Source organism: Macaca mulatta, chromosome 17 (genome assembly GCF_049350105.2).
Source record: "Macaca mulatta isolate MMU2019108-1 chromosome 17, T2T-MMU8v2.0, whole genome shotgun sequence".
In the NCBI taxonomy this organism is placed as follows: Eukaryota; Metazoa; Chordata; class Mammalia; order Primates; family Cercopithecidae; genus Macaca; species Macaca mulatta.
This window is the reverse complement of record NC_133422.1, coordinates 912,986-935,811: the sequence shown is the minus strand read 5'-3', so window position 1 is coordinate 935,811 and position 22,826 is coordinate 912,986. Positions and strand designations below refer to the sequence as shown.

Here is a 22,826-nt window from a genome sequence, read left to right as displayed (position 1 = left end):
CCCTGACAAAGAGCCAGAGCCAGCGCATCCTTCCCTGGTTCAGACCTGGAACACCATCACAGAGGTGCCACCTGGTGCACGCCAAGACGGAGTCACTTGCTAAGGGTGGCAGAGAGAGAGAGAAGGTGCCTATTCCTGATGAAACTGTGAACTGCCGTGCCACCACAGCCCGCTCATCTCCAGCATCCTTCTCATTCTACCACTGGGGGTTAGGCCTCTGCGGTGGGATCTGCTACCGGCAGCTCGATTTAGTGCTTCTGACACCTGGGGCCGCTGCGGAGCCTACACAGCCAGGCTCGTTGCTGGGAGAGGGTACAGAGGGGAGAAGAATTTCCTGCCGTTTCCCACAGTACAGGAAAGTCATCAAGAACTCTTACGAAAAAAAAAAGGCATCCACTAACAAATAAGTCAATTACAGAAGATTACAAATTGTAAAAATTTAACTACGAAAATAATCTCCCTTCTAAATACAATACTACAAAATAACTATATCTAAGATGGGGCGGAGCACAGAGCTCACGCCTGTAATCCCAACACTTCGGTAGGCCAGGGCGGGAGGATCACTTGAGGCCAGAAGTTTCAGACCAGGCCGAGAAACACAGCAAGACTCCATCTCTATTGACAAGAACAAACTAAAACAAAACCAAAAAAATAAGCAAGAAAAGAAATCTAAAATGAGTAAAACCTAATATATAAAAAATTGCATGATGAATGCAGTTTCAATTCAAGAGCTATGAATTTCTGGCCAGTAAATTTTAAGGCCAAAATAAAGAGACGCTGGGTAGTGACTATGATAATGGATGTGGCATTTTTTTGTTGTTGTTAATTTTGAAATTCATCATAACCCTATTAAAAGTAATTCTAAAAGAGAACATTGTTAAATGTCATAAAACATTCAATTTCCTTGTTGGTTTTTCCCCTATTTAGATCCTTGTTGGTTTTCTCTATTTACATCCACAAATGGTTTGGCAATGACAGAAACAGTTTAAATGAAGCCCCCACAGAGAACTGCATGCAGACTGGAGACCCAGAACTCACAGACCCAGAACTCTCCCAGGACCCCAACCATCAAGCCAGGCAAAGCTGGGGTTCCAGGCAACAAAAACCACCAATCCTGACTGTACACAAGTTCCCGCCTAGATCTCTACAACCACTTGACAGCAAATAATCTCAGCAGTAAATCGTTTGGTGTGACACAACAAGCATTAAGTGAACAATATTTATGATCTCCAATATTTTTCATGTTACAGCCCACATAAAAAATGCTAAGATTGCCGGGCGCGGTGGCTCAAGCCTGTAATCCCAGCACTTTGGGAGGCCGAGACGGGCGGATCACGAGGTCAGGAGATCGAAACCATCCTGGCTAACACGGTGAAACCCCATCTCTACTAAAAATACAAAAAAACTAGCCGGGTGAGGTGGCGGCGCCTGTAGTCCCAGCTACTCGGGAGGCTGAGGCAGGAGAATGGCATGAACCCGGGAGGCGGAGCTTACAGTGAGCTGAGATCTGGCCACTGCACTCCAGCCCGAGCCACACAGCGAGACTCCATCTCAAAAAAAAAAAAAAATGCTAAGATCTATACTGCACACTGGGATAGAAGAGAAGGTTGCTGGCAGTGGAGGGCAAAGAGCTGCAGGGACCAACACCACAGCACATGAGTAGCCAGTAATTCCTAGAGTCCACCTAGGGCCTGCGCCACTCACAGAGGTAAGTCATTCAGGGAGCAGAGAAAAGGTATTTCCTCAACAGCTCCCCCTCCCCCTTTTTTGGGGGAACAGAGTCTAGCTCTGTCACCCAGGCTGGAGTGCAGTGGCGCGATCTTGGCTCACTGCAACCTCTGCCTCCCGAGTTCAAGTGATTCTTGTGCCTCAGCCTCCTGAGTAGCTGGGACTACAAGCGTGTGCCACCACACCTAGCTAATTTTTAATAGAGACGGGTTTCACCACATTGGCCAGAGTGGTCTTGAACACCTGACCTCAGATGATCCACCCCCCTCAGCCTCCCAAAGTGGGCTTTGTATTCTTAATTGCAGCAATGGATGTGTGTGATAATAGAAAGTGGTAATGGTTCTCCAGTTTTAAGTACCAGAAAGCTCTCATTTTGGCGGTGAGTGGGGAGGCTCTTATTAAGTGCCTGAGGCTGGACCCGCTTTCCTGTTAAAACGGGCTTTTGGCCTGGCGTGGTGGCTCACGCCTGTAATTCCAGCACTTTGGAAGGCTGAGGCAGGTGGATCTTGTGAGGTCAGGAGTTCGATAACAACCTGGCCAACATGATGAAACCCGTCTGTACTAAAAATACAAAAATTAAGCCAGGCGTGGTGGCTCATGCTTTTAATCCCAGCACTTTGGAAGGCCGAGGCAGGTGGATCACGAGGTCAGGAGTGCAAGACCAGACTGGCCAAGATGGTGAAACCCTGTCTCTACTAAAAATACAAAAATTAGCCCAGCATGGTGGCAGGCGCCTGTAACCCCAGCTACTCAGGAGGCTGAAGCAGGAGAACTGCTTGAACCCGGGACACGGAGGTTGCGGTGAGTCCAGATGGTGCCACTGCACTCCAGCCTGGCCGACAGAGCAAAACTCTGTCTCAAAAACAAAAACAAAGCCAACTATTAAACTGACAGCTGCTTCTAGTTTTTAGTAGTAGTAGTGATAATATTCTTTGTTGGCAGGTTGGAAGTATAAATTCAATTGAATGATTTTTAAAAACCCACTTGGCAATACAAGAACGGTAAAAATGCTCTCAACATTTACCCTAGTAATTCCATTCCTAAAATGTATTCTGAGGAAATCAGTGATATCCATAAGAATGTATGTAGAAGAATGTTCATGACCAGCTCTTTACAATAAATTATGGGACATCTATCTGAACAATGGAATACAATGCAGATGTTAAAAATCATATTTCAGGGCCGGGTGTGTTGGCTCAGGCCTGTAATCTCAGCACTTTGGGAGGCCAAGGCAGGTGAATCACCTGAGAGGTCAGGAGTTCAAGACCAGCCTGGCCAACATGGTGAAACCCCATCTCTACAAAAATACAAAAATTAGCCACACATGATGGCAGGTGTCTGTAATTCCAGCTACTCAGGAGGCTGATGGGGGAGAATCGCTTGAACCCAAGAGGGGGAGGTTGCAGTGAGCCAGATCGTGCCACTGCACTCCAGCCTGGGCAACACAGCGCGACTCCATCTCAAAAAAAAAAAAAAATTTAAAAAGACTATATAATGGAATGAAAATGTTTATGACGTAATGCTTGTCTCTGTGCTTGTCTGTCAGGAGTTTTTGAGAGCTTGCACAGTTCTGGGTCTCAGAAAGTGGCGACTAGAACAAAGTCACTGTCTCATAGGCCTTAAAATCTACACAGGGAGACACACAACTACTTAACAGCAGATTCTGATAAACACTGGGGGAGAAAATTATGGTGTCATGGGAGAGAACAGAGGGACCTAATTTTGACTGGGGGCTCAGAAAAGGCTTTTCTGAATCACAGACCCAAAGATGAGCCCTGAGGGAGAAGTGGGCCTGGTCCTGCAGAGGGGCCAGCACTGGGCAGCCTGAGAGACAGGCAGAGTGGGCAGGGCCAGGGCAGGCAGGGCCAGGGTGGTCAGGACCAGGGTGGGTCGGGCCAGGGTGGGCCTGCCAGGAGGTGGGATCCTGCGGCTACAGGTGGGCCCTGCCTGCCAGCTCCCGGGCGCCATCCCGAGGCCAGAGAAAAGGTTTCCAGAAGGGAAATGACAGAATCTTCCCGTTTCAGAATGAGGGGGGCCAGCAATGGTGGCCCACGTTTGTAGTCCCAGCTACTTGGGTGGATTGCTTGAGCCCAGGAGTTCGAGGCTGCAGTAAGCCATGATCATGCCACTGCACTGCAGCCTGGGCGACAAAGCAAGACCCTGTCTCAAAAAACAAAACAAAACAAATCAGACTGAGGAGGGCACCGTGCAGGGAAAGTCGGAGAAAGACGCAGGAGGGGCAGCCAGGAGCCACCAAGATCCCAGGAGCAAAGGTGGAGACTGTACGGGGGGGCAGGAGAGGCCAGTGCATGAGGTGCTTCGGAGGAGAACTGACTGGGGTGATCTGATGGGCCACAAGGCCTCAATTCTGTTACACAAAATGTATGTGTGTGGTACATTATACAGTTTAATATATAATTCCATCCTTTTTTTTTAAATTAAAAAAATAGACAGGGTCTTGCTATGTTGCCCAGGCTGGCCTTGAACTTACAAACTCAAGTAATCCTCCTGCCTCAGCCTACCAGAGTGTTGAGGTCACGGGTGTGAGTCACTGCAACCCACCTATTACATCTCTCTCTTTTTTTTTTCAGTCTCTGTAGAGACTGTCAAAAATTGCCAGTGCTGACTACATTTCAAGTTGTCATGGTGGGGTATTGGAAAGTTTCCAATTAGCAGTAATTGCACCTTGGATAAACCTCATTGACTGTGACACTGCCACTGTGCAAAGCTTTTTATCTATTTTTGTAATTAGACAACAGTTGTCCAGTTTTATACCAACACGTTAACAGCAGTCTTACTGGGATGCCGAGGCGGGCGGATCACCTGAGGTCGGAGTTCTAGACCAGCCTGACCATCATGGAGAAACCCCGTATGTACTAAAAACAGCCGGCCACGGTGGCGCATGCCTGTAATCCCAGCTCCTCGGGAGACTGAGGCACGGTGGATCGCTTGAACCCGGGAGGCGGAGGTTGCAATGAGCTGAGATCGCCCCACTGTACTCCAGCCTAAGAACAGAGTGAGATTCCATCTCAAGAAAACAAAAACAAAAACAAACAAAAACTAGGAGCTTAAGGTTGGGGGGAGGGATTATGACACAGAGGGGTATGCTTTGCTTGTAGGGGGGTTTATGACACAGAGGGGTATGCTTTGCTTGTGTTTTGTGAAAGTAATTTAAAACCCTACATTAAAAAGGTATGTGGTGTGCCTTATGGAAGAGCCAAAACTAACGTGAAAGTCACTAAGAAAAAGAAAAGGGAAAAAGGCAAGGACCTGCTACACCCAAAAGCCATTGTAATACAATTTCCTGTTACATGACCGACATTCCTAAACTTAAGTGTTTCTTTCTTCCTTCTCCTCTTATTAATATGTTCAGTAACACCAAAGGTGGTTCCCTTTCAAGAGGAAGGGAGAAAGAGGAAATGTACATGTTATCTAAATTCCTTTTATCTTTTTCATTAGCAAATATCTTTATTACAATGAAGCAATCCTGTGGCAGGACCTTGCCACCAAGACAAAGGGCTGGGAGATTAGTGTTAACCATTTCTCTATAGCTTTCTTGGTGATGCATGTTGTGAGAATTAAGTCAAATAAAATCCCGAGGAGATCTGCATTTCTGGTTAGCATCTTTTCCAGGGTCTGACAACTGGGGTGAGGGTTTTGGCTGGACTAGTACACAGAACCTTCACTGGTCAGCAAGCACTGAGGAGCACATGCCCTGCAGTGTGGGAGGCCTTGTGGGCACAGAGGGATAAACTCCAAGATCCAGGCCCCCAGAGACACTGCCTCAGACAGGGAAAGCAAGACTGGGGCACGACAATCTGACAACACAATGCCCAATGCATAGAGCATCCTTGGGGTTAGAAATAAATTTCTGAGGCCGGGCGAGGCGGCTCACACCTGTAATCCCAGCACTTCAGGAGGCTGAGGTGAGTGGATCCCCTGAGGTCAGGAGTTCAAGACCAGCCTGACCAACATAGTGAAACCCCATCTCTACTAAAAATACAAAATTAGCTGGGCGTGGTGCCGCATGCCTGTAATCCCAACTACTTGGGAGGCTGAGGCAGGAGAATCGCTTGAATCTGGAAGGCGGAGGTTGCAGTGAGCGCAACCTCAGATAGCGCCAATGCATTCCAGCCTGGGCAATAAGAACGAAACTCCATCTCAAAAAAAAAAAATAATAAGAAAGAAAGAAATTTCTGGCCGGGCATGGTGGCCCATGCCTGTAATCCCAGTACTTTGGGAGGTTGAGGCGGGTGTATCACTTCTGACTAGGAGTTCGAGACCACCCTGGGCAACATGGTGAAACCCCATCTCTACAAAAAATAGAAAAATTAGCTTGTGGTCTCAGTTACTTGGGAGGTTGAGGCAGAGAATTGCTTGAGCCCAGGAGGCCAAGGCTACAGTGAGCCAGGCTACTGCACTAGCCTGGGCGACAGACGTTGTCTCAAAAAAAAGAAAAGAAAAAGAAAAAGAAATGTCTTTGCTATGGAAGTTTGAATAGGAGCAGCTCGTATCCAGGTGGAAGAGCCTGTGTATAAAGGCATCTGAGTGGAATCACAGCAGACGCTAGAATCCAGATAGCTGGTGACACTTCCAGGCAACAAAATCATGCGTCAGAGAGCCCCAAAGCAAGCAGGCGGGAAGAGCTGTCTGGAGGCCATGCCGTGTGGTTGAGACATTGCAGAGAGCTCCTCTGTAGAGGGGAGCATGTGGGGAGGATAAGACCAGGGCCTGGGAGGCCCTGGAAGCTGCAGCAGAGCCAAGGCGGGAGTCAGGCTGGCCAGCTGCCAGGGATGTGGCAGGCAGCCATGTATGGATGCCCGGGGAATGAGAGGAGAGGAGAGGGACCCTGAGAAACCCCATGCCCCACAGACATGAGGGAAAAGAGAAGCAACCCCTATGAGGATGGAAATGAGAAAAGAATTCTTATCTGAGGAATCTGGAGTCCTTTTAAATTACTGGGCCCAGAGAAACATTAAACTGAGAGAACAATCACATTCTACTTCCCCCTTGAGGCATGTATTCACTTTTTTTTTTTTTTTTTGGGTGGAGTCTCACTCTGTTGCCCAGGCTGGAGTGCAGTGGCGAGATCTCGGCTCACTGCAAGCTCCACCTCCTGGGTTCACACCATTTTCCTGCCTCAGCCTCCCGAGTAGCTGGGACTACAGGCACCTGCCACCACGCCCAATTTTTTTGGCTAATTTTTCTGTATTTTTAGTAGAGATGGGGTTTCACGGTGTTAGCGAGGATGGTCTTGATCTCCTGACCTCACGATCTGCCCGTCTCGGCCTCCCAAAGTGCTGGGATTACAGGCGTGAGCCAGCGCGCCTGGCCACGTGTTCACTTTTTGAAACTGCCTGCTGTTGCCACAAGTGGCTATAAATTAACCTAATAATGCCACACTGGACACTATAACCCACACCCTACAGCTTGACGACGTATAGCCAATCACTAAATCAATGTTATTTGTGTAAGCCAATGAGAATTCCTCACAAACAACTTTGTTTCAGCCCACTCCCTGCCCCCTTTTTGCCTTTATTTATATTTATTTGTTTGTTTTTTGAGATGAGACCTCACTCTGTCACCCAGGCTGGAGTAAAAATTCACCTGTAACTGCGGCTCATCACAGTGTGTGTCCAAGGCAACCTGAATCTATGCTCCAGGGTTGCAGTCCTCAACTTGGCCCAAATAAACTCTCTACTTCTATTAATTTTGCCTCAGCCTCTTCCGTTTAGGTTGAAATATCCACAGAACTTAAAAAGGCAGCAGCAGCTATCCAGCGATGAGCTAGCAATGCATACACTGGACACCAAAGATGGAGAGCGAAATGGCCACTCTGCGGGAGTGCTGAACTCCTTCCTCAGACCTGCCGCTCGTTCTGGATGTGTGAAGGGTACATCTGACAAGGACCCTGCACGCAGGTCAGGAAAGGCTCCGGTAGGCAGGGGAGAGCTTGAGTCACCTGCCTGACACATTTTCATGCCCTCAGCCAGTTTCTTCTAAAACACTGGGCCAACTAGAACCCATCTCCCCCTGCTGTGCTGTTCTGAGCAGATGACACATGGCAAACGCTTAGGACAGTGTCACACACAGGGCCTCTGCCAACACCAGTCCTCATTCCTGTGAGACCCCACGTGCCCCAGAGGGTCTCACCCCTTTGCAGTGCTATCTAGGTTGGCAAAGGCCTGGGTCTGCACTTGTGTGGTGAGTGGAGAAGGCTTGCTTTTTCTGCACGTTTTGGCTTGAGAATGTGAAGAATTCAATCCCTTTTCTTATTAAGCAGATCGCCCCTGATTCACTGAGAGGCTGGCGTGGCCGCTGTTCTCAGGAAGCCTGCCTCTCAGTGCACATCCTCACCACTGGCTGTCTTCTTTACGCCTTTCCTTATTTGGTCTAATATAATCAGTTTATCCGTTTGTTTGTTTATTTACATTTCTTCCCTACCCTCATTCCATTGAAGTTTTAAATCACTTAAACATGATAAAGTGGGGGAAAGAACTGGATTAATCAGGATTAGGAAATTATAGCCGACACAATATTCAGGACCAGGACAATGAATCAACGCTGAGCCACAGACTGGGCACCCCTCAGCAGATCAGAGGAAGGGTGGACAGGCAGGATACAGGCCGGCCACGAGAAAAAGCACATGCCAGTTTCTCAAGGAAAGCAGAACCCTTTCCTAGTCCTCGCATCCAAAGAAAGTCCTCCCAGAGGGCACCACGTGGCAAAGTGCTTTGCTATTCTGAGGGGTCCAGGGGCCATGGGCCTCCCCTGGGAGTTACTGAATTGGAACCTCATTCTCACAGGACTCAGAGGCACCATCCTGAGTGCCATAATTAAGAGCAGGGAGTGCAGTGAGCTGATGACACCCCCCTACCCACACCATGCAGATGCTCCACTGCAACTGGACAGAGAAAGCAAGTCCCAGGCTTCCGTGGAACAGAAATGGTTTGCATACTTAAATGCAAATTTAAATGGTCACTTATGCCAATAACTATCCGACGCTCAAAATATGATACCCATAACGAAAAGACTTACCTTTCCGATTCCTTAAATCTATATTTAAAGAGCAGCTCCTCCCATAAGAAATATTAATCTAGTGGCCTAGTTTTTATTCTACAGGAATTTTCTTAAGTCTTCAGTAATTTATGTGCAAAAGATTAATAAACATATCATTTGACATACACGTTATAACCTTACACAGAAAATACCCTAAAGTTTTTTACTTTTTCCAGAAATTTCCATGTTAAAGTATTTTAATTAAAAATATACTCAAACATGCTAGTTACATGGGTGGGTTTAATACGTGAAAATTCACTATGCTGTGTGCTTAGAAATTGTGTACTTTTTTTAAAGTAAATTTTACTTTAATAAAAAGTTAAGGCTGGGTGTGGTGGCTTGAACTTATAATCCTAGCACTGTGGGAGGTTAAGGCAGGCAGATTGCTTGAGTCCAGAAGTTCCAGACCAGCCTGGGTAACATAGCGAGATACCATCTCCAGAAAAAAATTTGAAAACTGGCCAGACGTGGTGGCACGTCTGTAGTCCCAGCTACTTGGGAGGCTGAGGTAGGAGGATCGCTTGAGCCCAGAAGGTCGAGGCTTCAGTGAGCAGTGACCTCACCACTGCACTTCAACCTGGGCAACAGAGCAAAACCCTCTTAAACAAAACAGCAGGAGTGGCTGGGCGTGCGCGGTAACTCATGCCTGTAATCCCAGCACTTTGGGAGGCCAAGGCGGGCAGATCACGAGGTCAGGAGATTGAGATCATCCTGGCTAACACGGTGAAACCCCATCTCTACTAAAAATACAAAAAATTAGCCGGGCATGGTGGCGGGCGCCTGTAGTCCCAGCTACTCGGGAGGCTGAGGCAGGATAATCGCTTGAACCCCGGAGGCAGAAGTTGCAGTGAGCCCATACCGTGCCACTGCACTCCAGCCTGGGTGACAGAGTGAGACTCCACCTCAAAAACCAAAACCAAAAACAAAAACAAAAAACAGTAGGAGTGAAAGGGAGAAAAGCTGCAACAATAGGAACTCTCAGACAGACATGGTGATACACGCCTGTAATCCCAGCACCTTGGGAGGCTGAAGCAGGCAGATCACTTGAGGTCAGGAGTTTGAGACCAGCCTAGCCAACATGATGAAACCCCATCTCTGCTAAAAATACAAAAATTAGCCAGGCGTGGTGTCGTGTGCCTGTAACCCAGCTACATGGAGGCTGAGGCAGGAGAATTGCTTGAACCCAGGAGCCGAGGCTGCAGTGAGCCAAGATGACGCCACTGCACTCCAGCCTGGGCGACAGAGCAAGACACCATCTTAAAAAAAAAGAACTCTATTATACTGAATTCAGATCATCTTTTTAACAAACAGACACATACAACTCCAAAGGTACTGTTATCTTTTTCTCTCTTATTATTTGGGTTCACATGATGACTTTCCTACCTGAATTTTCTGAAAGCAAATGCATTTTTTATCCAGACCAAGAAATGGGAGTTGGAGGGGAAAGGTGGAGGCACAGCTGTTTTAAGTTATAAAGTAACACCACACACCAAACTGACTGAATTATTTCAAGGGCATTAAATATGGTAAATGGAGGCCTTTCTGCTAGCAATTAACATAAATTAAATGCTGATGGAAACTTCATCGGTGTCATGATCCTTACTTTTATTGTATTTGTGTGTTTCTGTATTGCAAACAGCCCTGGCTTTATTACTTCTTGCACTATAATTATCACTAATGGATTTTACCTAATAAGATCCCACCTGCATTTGGGATTATTTGCTTGACTTGTTTCTTTTTCTCACAGCTGAAACACAACTGCAAAGAACACAGGGGCTCCGCTTGCCTCCTTTGTCTGCAAGTGATTTACAGGAGATTTTAAGCTCTGCTGTTGGCCCGAAAGTTTCTCTGCAATCTTACTCCAGATTTCCCCAGGACTGCTGCTTTCCTACTTTCAAAACTGCTGGGTTCTGTACATCAAGGGATGGTGCTTGGCAGCATATTTAACTTCATGCTTTCACAATGAGAATGGCTGTGGCTTTGCTGTCAGCTTCACTGCTGAAACACTCTGCACCACATTACTCACAACCCTGTGCTTTATCAAAGCAGCTCAACGTAACAACGCTCACTATATACAAGTTAATCCCAGTATGGCCCAAAGTATCGAGGAAGCCCCCTACAAAACAGCAGGATTCATTTCACAAACATCTCCTCTGAGAAATGTAAGGTCTACGGTAATAAACTACAAGAGGATGGAGATTGGTTTTGGAAATAACAAATAACACTGTTAGCCTTTTCCTGCGACTGCAACGCCAGGAGTATGTAATTAGGTTATTTCTAAGAAACCAGCAGTGCTTGGGCCATTCTAACATGCTTTGAGCATGAAATCTTACTACTCTTCCAAGGCACCAAAAATACTTAGCTTATTTCTGCTTCATGCAACTATAATTTTTAAGATGACAGATTGTAATAAAGCACTAGCTTTCATGAATCATTTCATAATGCAATTATGTTTTTACCTGTTACATTTCACTAATTACATTTTTACCTGGTTGGACACTAGTTCCATTTTATATGGTCCTGTCCCTGAACTTGGATTTTATTCAGGTGTATGAACGGCTAAGAGATCATAAATGTATGGCTATGAGGTGTAGGGGTGTGTGTGTGTGTGTGTGTGTGTGTGTGTGTGTTTGTGTGTTTTAAATAGAGATAGGGTCTCGCTCCGTTAACCAGGCTTGGAGTGCAGTGGCTATCACAGCTCACCGCAGCCTCAAACTCCTAGGCTCAAGCGATCCCGCCTGCCTCAGCATCCCAAGTAGTTGGGACTACAGGTGCACACCACCACGTCCAGCGTTTTATTTTTTGTAGAGACAGGGAGTCTCGCTATATTGTCCAGGCTGGTCTCAAACTCCTGGCCTCAAGTGATCTTCTTGTCTGGCCTCCCAAAGTGCTGGGATTACAGGTGTGAGTCACCACACTCATTGCTGTAAGTTGTGTATTAACGTACAAACTGGTGCCACCTCCACTAATGTATCCTTTAATCCTAAACAACTAAAACGTGAGACTGTGTTGCCACAATTCTGACGATTTCTCAAGCTTTTTCTTTCTAGTTTTTTCTCATTTCCTGAACATGTTAATACTTACACCCCCTGTAACAGCACATACACTATTTTTTTAAATAGGAGAAAACTGAGTCAGAGAATACCCAATGCATGTTGCTCAACCCTCCCATTTCTAGAAGAAAAAAAAAATGCACAAACCAAAACAAGAAAAGGGAAGCCAGTCTCTTTACACGACAGCTCAGAATAACCCGAATAAACACCAAAAAAAAGGGGCTAAGCATGAAAGCCCTTTTCATCTCCACAAGAACGGAACAGAAAAATACACGTTACAATTTCAGGAGACCTCAGCAACTTCTGGATCTCGCCTGAAAAGGAAAAGCAGCTCAAAAGACCCTTTCAGAGAGAGAAGGTAGAGAACCTTCCATTGTGAGTTCAATTATGTGTTAAAAGGGCCTTGGATTTTTAACCTAGAAACACTTGTATAAGTAGTAACCAATTCAAAGCCTTCAAGTAGTTGCCAGACCATTCTGACTGCCCCAGCTGTCCCACAGCTGCCTCTGCACACGGCCTTGTGGAGGCCTGTACCCACCTGGTCGCATCCTGCGTTCACCAGTTCCTGCAGCATTTGCCGGTTCACTTCTGCAGCTGCAGAGGTGCCTGATTCATTAGCAAAAGGCAACAAGGAATATCTGATTTCCCTCAAGGCTTTCTGATAAGGTCCGAACTTTGGGGTGGCTCTCATCTGCTGCTGCTGTCTGGCGGCATCTTTGCTCCCCAGGACTTTGGCATCCAGGGAAGTGTCACTGTTTGGGCCCACGGGTAGCCCCTGAGCCGAAGACTTGGATGGCTGCTTTAACCCCTCACGGATCTCCTGCAGTCGCTGCCGGCTATTTCCAGAATAAGTTGTGGCAGGAAAAGTCTTTGGCCTCATTGTTAGTCCAGTTTCCTTTTACCATAAATACAATCTTCTTAAAGTGTTTTATTATTTTTTTTAAAAAAACTGTCAATAGTATCAGTTTGTTGTAAACATACTTTCAAAATAATTTCCTTTTGAAAATGTTCTTTCCTTCAATTTTTGTAGTTCCTATGGAGAACCTAAAATTTTCCAAAGTCTTCATTTTGAAGATCATCACTCTCTGAAAAAGAAAATAAATGGGAGAGAAATGTTCATTTGTCGTTTTCACACAATGTTAATGCTATTTTTCAGAAACGAACAGTGATCGCGGAAATATACCACTTGGAAAGAAAAGAAAGAACGCATCACCTCTCAGAAATGACAAAAATACTGTTCAACCATGGTTAGAGCACATGACATCTAGGGCTGTCCCAAAATGTTTCCTGTAATACGTAATCTGCAACAAAGTAAATCGCTATAAATATTCAACTCAGGGCAAGAACAGTAGTATCAACAACTGACAGCTCATTTAAAACATTTCATTATAATAAAATTTTATTTTGAAACCCACAGCTTGAGGAGTATTTAGAGTTAAATGTTCTACATGGGATCTTGGATTTCTGGCTTGTTCCTAATAACCAATCAACTCCTTGTCCTTCATCCCATGGCTTTACTAACCTCTCCCTTCACATGAGATGTGGTCCTTCCATATCTTTTTAGAAAACTTTCTGAACTTCTCCTTATAAAACCCTCCCAATTTCCTAAAAGACACCCCAAAGTCTGTCACGTTCAAAGAGTCCTATGTTGCAAATGTTTCAACTGCAGTTTTCACACACACATCATGAGACTTTGAAGGTAACTACTTCCTTGATTTTTTACAAGGTGGCCACTTACCAGCATTTGGACCTAAATAGTAAAATTAAAATTTCTTTCTTGTAGCAACTGATACTGACATGGAAGGGGACTGGTAACAGCATGTAGGAAACTTCTCAGAGTGCACTATGGCCACACGAACGTCCAATGATCATGTGGATAAGAGTTATGAGTCCAGAACTACGACTTCAGCATGGAAATGGCCTTGTTATGCGGAATGTGATGTCACAAAGGCACTTTCCAAGAGTAAATTCTACCTACTCCAGGCCTAGTGCACGGCCTACTCTGCTGTTCTTTGATTCAGAAAGCAAAATCCAGCCCAAGTTGATCTGAGTTGACCTCAGCAGCCAGCACAGGTCACTTGTCACAAGGCTGCGTGACCCTGGACCAGTCCCTTGGCCTCCCTCAGCCCCACACTCCCTGCTATGTAATAGGGACGGATGCTTAGGACAGTGGTGAGCACCGGGTCAGATGACAAGGGTACCAGCTCCTGCGGTACTTGGGACACACAACACCCTCCCTATTCTTCACCCCGTGGCGACTGTTTATCTAACCAGCTGCCCTAGCTCAGGCAAGGTGCCCGCTGGTGGGAAAGGCAGAGCCAGCACCCCACACCGTGCCAAAGCCCTTAGTGGCTGCCCCTTCCCTCACCCAATCCCCTTACTCCATAGAACTCAATAAGCAGATTTCGAAGGATAATCATTTTGAGTTCTAATAAAATGAAGAACAACTGATCCAAAAAGAATACCCTTTAAACGGGGATGGGCAGAGGGATCTGGATGCTCAGCTTACGTAAGGAACTTTGTAACTGTAAACCGTGACCCAGCTTCACAGACTTTTTCAAGCGGATAAAAAAAAAAGGATAGCTAACATTCACCCACCCTTACTACGTGTCAGGTGCAGCTCAAAGAGTTAATCTACATAGATCTATCACACAACCATACGCAATAGCAAACACTAAGAGATGACATTTGAATTACTAGTCCTTGCTTAGATGGGAAGGGGATTGTAAGCATTTTAACTATCCCCTTTCTCAATGTAATTGTGAGAAGATTCCATTTAGAAGGTAAAAGAGAGACTAAACAAATTTCTCAACATGAAATCTCTATTTTAATACACAATATAATATGGTAAAGTCACTAAAATGACTGTGTTAAGACTGTGCAGATATCGAGCTATTAGATCCAGGTACAGCCCAGATCCCCTGGGGCCTGTACTGGCCACATACCAGAAGCCTAGAGCTCTGCTTAATTGGTGTAAAATGGGGCATATTGCAGCCACACTCATTTCAGTGACTTTGTGCTCTAAGCATCTGTTTTGAAATACCTAACTTTGTAAAACCATAGCTTCACATTCCAACAAAAACGGAGAGGTTCTCAACGTGATGCCAAGCAGTATGCAGGATGCTAGGAGTGACTCGGTATGGCCGGGAAGAGGCAGAAGAGTTCTTTCTTTTCCTATAGGAATTCACACAAATCACTTTGTTTCCAATCTTTAGTTTTCTTCCCTTTCTTTGAAAACTAAAATAGAGAAAACACAGCCATACTATCTTCACAAGAACGATCAATGCAAGAGAGGGCCTGACAATATGCGGAGAGTTTCTTCACGTCCAGAACATTCACTCGGCCATCTACTCATCTAGCCCATCCACTCTCTTATCTACCCTACAAACATTTATTAAATACCTACTCAAGGCCGGGCGCAGTGGCTCACGCCTGTAACCCCAGCCACTTGGGGAGGCCAAGGCGGGCGGATCACCTGAGGTCAGGAGTTTGAGACCAGCCTGGCCCACATATAGTGAAACCCTGTCTCTACTAACTAAAAATAAAAAAATTAGCCAGGCATGGTGGCAGATGCATCACTTGAACCAGGGAGGCAGGGGTTGCAGTGAGCCGAGATCGCACCATTGCACTCCAGCCTGGGCAACAAGAGCGAAACTCCGTCTCAAAAAAAATAAATAAATAAACAAAAACAAAAAAAACTTACTGAATCTCAGGCACTGATAGGATAAATGAAAACAAAATCTCGGCTTCAGCAAGTTTACTGTCAAGTGAATGCTGGGGTGAGGCAGGCAAATAAACAGCTTCAAAAAAAGAGAGATACCTGGAGAATAAAAAAGAAAGAGCTCTAAGGTAGAAATAATTAGACCTGAGTGTCAGGAGGAATGGAAATCCAGCTAGAGGGAACAGCATATGCAAAGAAGCCTTTAGGCTCCACCTACCACGTTCAGGTCTGTGCAGTTCAGGCTCTTCCTGGAGATACAGGAGGTCAAAGGACTGGGGGGTAGGGGGAGGCGGGAAGGGTTGGGGGGGCCTGTGGGATGAAACCACAGAAGTCCCCAGAGGCTCAATTCGCGGCCATGTTGAGTCTGGACTCAGTGCAGAGGATGGGCAGCCACTGTCTATGGTTCAGCTAACAAGTGACACGGCCTGAGTGGAAGGTGGGCTAGAACGGACAAGTGCAGCACTTCCTGGGTGAGGAGCAGCAGCCCCGGGGAACAAGGGGAAGGGGTTTCAGGTCTGGAATGAAAGGCACAGATGCGGGGTGGTGGGGAGGGGATGCTGGCATCTGCGTATGGGGCATTTGCCCAGCCAATGGCCTGCCTGCTCAGCCATGAAATGGAGCTACCAGGTGAGTGGATGGCTGAAGGCCCTCCCGGCTCACTCACATTCCTTAGAGGAGCAGCCATCTGTGATATGTCTCTTTTTACCAGCAGTGATATTAGCACGGCACAGAAGGGGCAAGCTGCTTTCCACTCAGCTATGAAAGGGCAAGAGCCACAAGAGACAATCCAGACTGAAGAAAAAGAACCATGAGAAAGTTCCATGTTAAAGCCAGGATGCAGGGATGTCCTCTCCCCCATCACACGAGCAGACAGAAGGGAGCTGGGGGTGGCTGAAGGAGGTCCTGGTTGACTCTGAGGCTGGAAAGCTCTCTCTGAAATCTGCTCTAAAGAAGGGAAGCTGGCCGGGCGCTGTGGCTCACGCCTATAATCCCAGCTCTTTCGGACGCCGAGGTGGGCAGATCACTTCAGGTCAGGAGTTTGAGACCAGCCTGGCCAACATAGTGAAACCCTGTCTCTACTAAAAATACGGCCGGGCGCGGTGGCTCAAGCCTGTAATCCCAGCACTTTGGGAGGCCGAGACGGGCGGATCACAAGGTCAGGAGATCGAGACCATCCTGGCTAATTTGGTGAAACCCCGTCTCTACTAAAAAAATACAAAAAACTAGCCGGGTGTGGTGGAGGCGCCTGTAGTCCCAGCTACTCGGGAGGCTGAGGCAGGAGAATGGCGTGAACCTGGGAGGCGGAGCTTGCAGTGACTGAGATCCGGCCACTGCACTCTAGCCTGGGCGACAGAGCGAGACTCTGTCTCAAAAAAAAAAAAATACAAAAATTAGCCAGGTGTGGCGGCACACCCCTGTAGTCCAGCTACTCGGGAGGCTGAGGCAGGCGCATCCCTTGAACCCAAGAGGCGGAGTTTGCAGTGAGCTGAGATTGCGCCACTGCACTCCAGTCTGGGTGACAGACGGAGACTCTGTCAAAGAAACAAACAAACAAATAAATAGAACGGAAGCCGCTGAAAGCCAGGAGGAACAGTAAGGCTCTTGGGGGTGGAGGAGGCAGGGGCAATCCACTTATTTAACATATATTTTTTAACAAATGTTCACCGAGAGAACACACTCTTGTAAACAGCGTCCAGATCAAGAAGTGTATCATCACAACCCCACAAGCCCTGGCCCCCACAGACCAAGGGGAACACTCGAGGGGAGACACCTTCGTGACATCTAACACCAAGGATTAGTCTGACCAGTTTTTGAACCGTATACCCAAGGAATTATGCAATCTCTACTCTGCAGTTCAGCACATTTCGTTCAACACATATTCATACACGTGGTGTATAGCAGAAGCCTGTCAGTTGTCACTGCTGAGTAATATCCCCTTGTACAAATACACCATAACTTATGCATCCATTCTACCTAATGGACGTTTAGGGTGCTCCTGGTCTGGGCTATTATAAATGGCGCCGCTGCCACTCAGGCTGCCATGGCTCCAGGCCCAGAGCTGTGAGGAGCTGCAGCATGGGTGCCCAGCTCAAGGCCTTGCTTCCACCGCCGTGCCAAATACTTTCCAGTAAAAATACTTGCTGAAGAGTGACTGGCAGAGCCCCTGAAGAGACTGTAAAAAGGCACCCCCTCCCCAAGAAGTTTTTTGTTACTATATTATTGTACAGTACCAACAATTTTCCCTGGGGAGCTTTCCGGAGCCTGGTGGGCAGAGGCCCTGGCCCACGCATAGACACGCCTTGATACCACAGCCACATGAGGGGGGCGGGAAAAGGCTGAGTCAAATGGGGGGCGGGAACAGGACCCCTGAGGCATAGGAGAGAAAGAAACAGTCTTAGTACAAGGGTGATCATGTGTGCGCTCTAGAAGATGTGTGACACATATGCTGTGTCAGGGAGGTGAGTCTCTACTATCACCCAGGTCTTCTGTGAGTGGCTAAAAGTCTCCAAGTAGATTGCACATGCCCTCATATAAATCTGTATACATGTGACATGAGACAAGCCCTCTTATATGTAGGGCCCTTGAGCAGTGCACCACCTGAACACCCACACAAGGTGTTCCTGTTACTTGGTCCTGAGGATGCAGAAAGACTTGATTCGCCTCTGACTTTAAGGAGCTCATAGCTCAAGATGAGAAGGCAGGAGAAAATCAATTATATAAATACGCTATACCATGTGTCATAATGGAAGTTTGCCCAAAGAATTATGGGGATCTGAAACAGAGAGTAGTTACAGGACAGAGAAAAGTGGGTGCATTTGGCCGGGTGCGGTGGCTCACGCCTGTAATCCCAGCACTTTGGGAGGCCGAGGTGGGCAGATCACGAGGTCAGGAGATCGAGACCATCCTGGCTAACACGGTGAAACCCTGTCTCTACTAAAAATACAAAAAATTAGCGGGGCTTGGTGGTGGGTGCCTGTAGCCCCAGCTACTTGGGAGGCTGAGGCAGGAGAATAGTGTGAACCTGGGAGGCGGAGCTTGCAGTGAGCCAAGATTGCGCCACTGCACTCCAGCCTGGGTGACAGAGCGAGACTCCTTCTCAAATAAAAAAAAAAAAAAAAAAAGAAAGAAAGAAAAGTGGGTGCATTCAATAGCACTAAGAGGTAGAACTCACAGGAGTAAGTGATGCTCACTGGAAAGGACTGATATGAAAGACGAGCCCAAGTTGCTGGTTTGAAAACTGGGGCCAGTGGTGGTGCCATTCTCTGAGCCAGGAAACCTCACCTGTCTGGACAATGCGGCCCACCAGGAGAGCAGCATCAGTGGTGGAGGAGGAGGGCAGTGACCAAAGGTGAAAAAGCACAGGGCAGGCTGGGTTCAGTGGCTCACACATGTAATCCTAGCACTTTGGGAGGCCAAGGCGGGAGGACTGCTTGAGCCAAGGAACTGGAGACCAACCTGGGCAACACAGGGAGATGGCGTTTCTAAAAGTAATTAAATAATTAGCCGGTGTAGAGGCACACCTATGGTCCCAGCTCCTCAGGAGGTTGAGATGGGAGAATCACTTAAACCCAGGAGGTAGAGGCTGCAATGAGTCAAGGTCGCACTATTGCACTCCAGCCTGGGAGTCAGAGTGAGACCCTGTTTAAAAAGCATAGGGTGGGGAAGCTCACTAAGAACTGGGTGTGCAGTGTTAAAGAAGTGGCTGGAGGTGGGAGGCCCAGGTCCTTCCCCAGCTCTGGCACTGATGGTGTGGTCTGAGCCTGTCACTTAACCTTGCTGAGTTTCAAGCTCCAGCACGGTACCAAGGGTCTAACACCCGCTACTGTCTACCTGACAGGCTTGCCCTGAGGATCACAGTGTGCTGTGCGTGACAGCAGGCTCAATCTGTAATGCATGACACGCTGATCAATTATCACCATTACTAATTAAGGATTTATGATAAGTTAGACAAAAAAGGTTTAATAAGGCCAGGAGCTAAGAGCACGGAAAAATTACCAAACTGAACACAGAAACAGGTATTCCATGCTTGCTCCAAGTGACTCCTTTTTATATATATATATATATATATTTTTTTTTTTTTTTTTGAGACGGAGTCTTGCTCTGTGGCCCAGGCTGGAGTGCAGTGGCCGGATCTCAGCTCACTGCAAGCTCCGCCTCCCGGGTTTACGCCATTCTCCTGCCTCAGCCTCCTGAGTAGCTGGGACTACAGGCGCCCGCCACCTTGCCCGGCTAGTTTTTTGTATTTTTTAGTAGAGATGGGGTTTCACCGTGTTAGCCAGGATGGTCTCGATCTCCTGACCTCGTGATCCGCCCGTCTCGGCCTCCCAAAGTGCTGGGATTACAGGCTTGAGCCACCGCGCCCGGCCTCCTTTTTATATTTTAATTTATTTTTTTGAGAGAGTCTCACTCTGTCGCCTAGACTGGAGTGCAGTGGCTCAATCTCAGCTCATTGCAACCTCCACCTCCCAGGTTCAAGCGATTCTTGTGCCTCAGCCATCTGAGTAACTGAGATTAGAGGTGTGCACCACCACACCCGGTTAATGTTTGTATTTTTAGCAGAGACGAGGTTTCACCCTGTTGCCCAGGCTGGTCTCGAACTCCTAATCTCAAGTGATCCACCTGGTTCAGCCTCCCAAAGTGCTGGGATAACAGGCGCAGGCTACCGCGCCCAGCCAAGTGACTCCTCTTTAAATCAGTGTTTGAGAATGATGCTTAGAAAGTTAAAGGAGCAGGGGAAGAGGAAAATAAGGCAAGAATATAGAACATAGAATGTAGATCAGGGGGTGATAACTCTTCCTTTTAAGACAAAAATTATCAGTCATTGTCTTAATGAAGGACTGAGAGAGAGAGAGAGTGTGTGTGTCTGTCTGTCTACATACTGGAAAAATAGAGACAGTGTTAAACTGAACATTTTTTAATTTAATGAGTTGCTTGTACTTAAGAAAATAAAATTACATGAAAATTAATGTGAAGCAGTAAATAGAGGTCAGTTCAATAATGTCTGCGTTGGCTAAAAAAAAAAAAAAAGAAAGTTAAAGTAGCTTTCTTTTAACTGTAAAGATAGAAAAGCACAGAGAAGAAAAGCTTAAGTCATTCCTCTCCGAAATGTGCCTGCAGCCAGGCGCCAGGTTGCTCAGTTCTGAGTAGCGTCTGAGCCTCAAGATGCTGACCGCAGCTCAAACGCCAGGTCTGGGTTGACTCTGTGATCCTGTGCATGTCAAACGCACCAACGCATCCTGTCCTCCCCACCTTGCAAAACCTTTCTCTCAACTAGAAAACTCTAACCCTGGGCCAGGCACGATGGCTCATGCCTGTAATCCCAGCACTTTGGGAGGCTGAGGCGGGCAGATCACAAGGTCAGGAGATGGAGACAATCCTGGCCAACATGGTGAAACCCCGTCTCTACTAAATATACAAAAATTAGCTGGGCGTGGTAGCACACGACTGTAGTCCCAGCTACTCAGGAGGCTGAGTCAGGAGAATTGCTTGAACCCAGGAGGCGGAGAATGCAGTGAGCCGAGATCATGCCACTGCACTCCAGTCTGGCAACAGAGTGAGACTCTGCCTCCAAAAAAAAAAAAGCAAAGCAAAGCAAAGCAAAGCCCAACCCAACCCCACCTGCCTGGCTCACTCCTACTCCTAGAACCTCAGCCTAGGACCCTCCCGCAGAAGGACCTTCCTGACCTCCCCAATCTAAGGGCCCACACATGTTCACTCCCAGCCCTTCCCACAGCACCATCACTGGCTGGTGTCTTCCTCTTGAAGAAACTGATAGCACCATGAGGGCAGGAGCATCCTGTTTGGTTTACCCCCATCTACTCCTGGGCATGTGCACACAGGCCCATGCAACATCTGTTGAAAGACACAGGCAGTCACTTCGCACCGAGTCTGCATCCTCAGTTCCACAATGAGGACAAAGCCTGCCAGTGTCACCCCAAAGGTCTAAGGTGATGAGGAGAACGAAGCCTCAATCAACAGCAGTGCCTTCTCTGAAGTTTAACATGCAGGTCTAAATGAAATGTGCCCGAGGGAGCTTCATAGAACAAAAGTCGCAGGACTATGGTATATTATTCAGCTATAAAAAGGAAGGAAATCCTGTCATATGCAACAATAAAGATGAACTTCAAGAACATTTTGCTAAGTGAAATATGCCAAACACAAAAAGGAAATATTGTATGATTCCAGTTATGTGAGTTACCTCCAGTATGCAAATTCATAGAGACAGAAAGAAGAGAGATTACCAGAAGCAAGGTGAACAGGGAATTTTTATTTAAGGGGTACAGTTTTTGTTTGGGATGATGAAAAAGTCTTATATATAGACAGTGGTGATGTTTGCAGTAATGATGCATTTAATGCCACTTAACTAAACTGTATACTTATGAATGGTTAAAAGGATAAATAGTATGTATATTTTTCCTCAATTTTAAAAATGGGGAAAAAAGTCTCCTAACTACTCCTGTTTAGCAAACTCGTTTGAACAACAGCTCCCTTTTTAAACATAGCTACATGGCTGGGCATAGTGGCTCACGCCTATAATCCTAGCACTTTGGGACCCGGAGACAGGCAGATCACTTGAGGTCAGGAGTTCAAGACCAGCCTGCCCAACATGGCAAAATCCCCCTCTACTAAAAATGCAAAACTTAGCTGGAAATCGCTCGAACCGCGGAGGCGGGGGTTGCAGTGAGCCAAGGTCATTCCACTGCACTCCAGCCTGGGCAACAGAGCGGGTCTCCATCTCAAAAACAAACAAACAAATAAATAAATAAACATAGCTACACAATGAGAAGACTGGACCTAGGGACTGGGTAGGACATAGCAGGGCAAAGTCTCCACACGAAGTCCAAACCCCAGGGCAGCTGCACCTCCCCACCCCACTGGCCCTCCACCACACAGACACTGACTCACAGCAGAGCTGCGCTCCTAGAGGCACTTGGGGTGTTAAGCATCTGTGGGTGCCCCAAACATTCAAATAATAAAATCAACCAGGGTGGTCAAGTCTGGACACTTCTATGTCGATGTCTATTTATACCTGAGCTAAGAAATACTAAGTGGCTGTGTCCTTAAACAGAAGCCAGATCAGGAGTCCTGGTTTTTCTTTCCTTTTCCATTCCCCCCTCAACATCTGCTTATGAAAAATTTCAATCATACAAAAAGGTTGAGAGGATTATTCAGTGACATCCCTAAACCTACCACCTGGTTTTGTTTGGTACGGAGGTAGGGGGAGGGCCCCACACCCTGTTCTGATTTTTTCTCCATCTCCCACC

The 22,826-nt window shown here is 46.9% G+C and overlaps 1 protein-coding gene and 1 non-coding gene across 2 annotated transcripts in view; both read right to left on the bottom strand.

The window, feature by feature from the left end:
• Window positions 1-22,826, bottom strand: part of LATS2 (large tumor suppressor kinase 2) — a 97,521-nt gene that overhangs the window by 68,052 nt on the left and 6,643 nt on the right. Inside the window, exon 2 of the mRNA XM_028837636.2 lies at window positions 12,379-12,925. Coding sequence (XP_028693469.1) covers window positions 12,379-12,720 — 342 coding nt within the window. The 5' untranslated portion in view covers window positions 12,721-12,925. The remainder of the gene's footprint in view (window positions 1-12,378; window positions 12,926-22,826) is intronic.
• Window positions 4,320-4,458, bottom strand: LOC114673649 (U4 spliceosomal RNA). Its single transcript, XR_003724411.1, has one exon. It is a non-coding gene; the product is annotated as a U4 spliceosomal RNA (small nuclear RNA).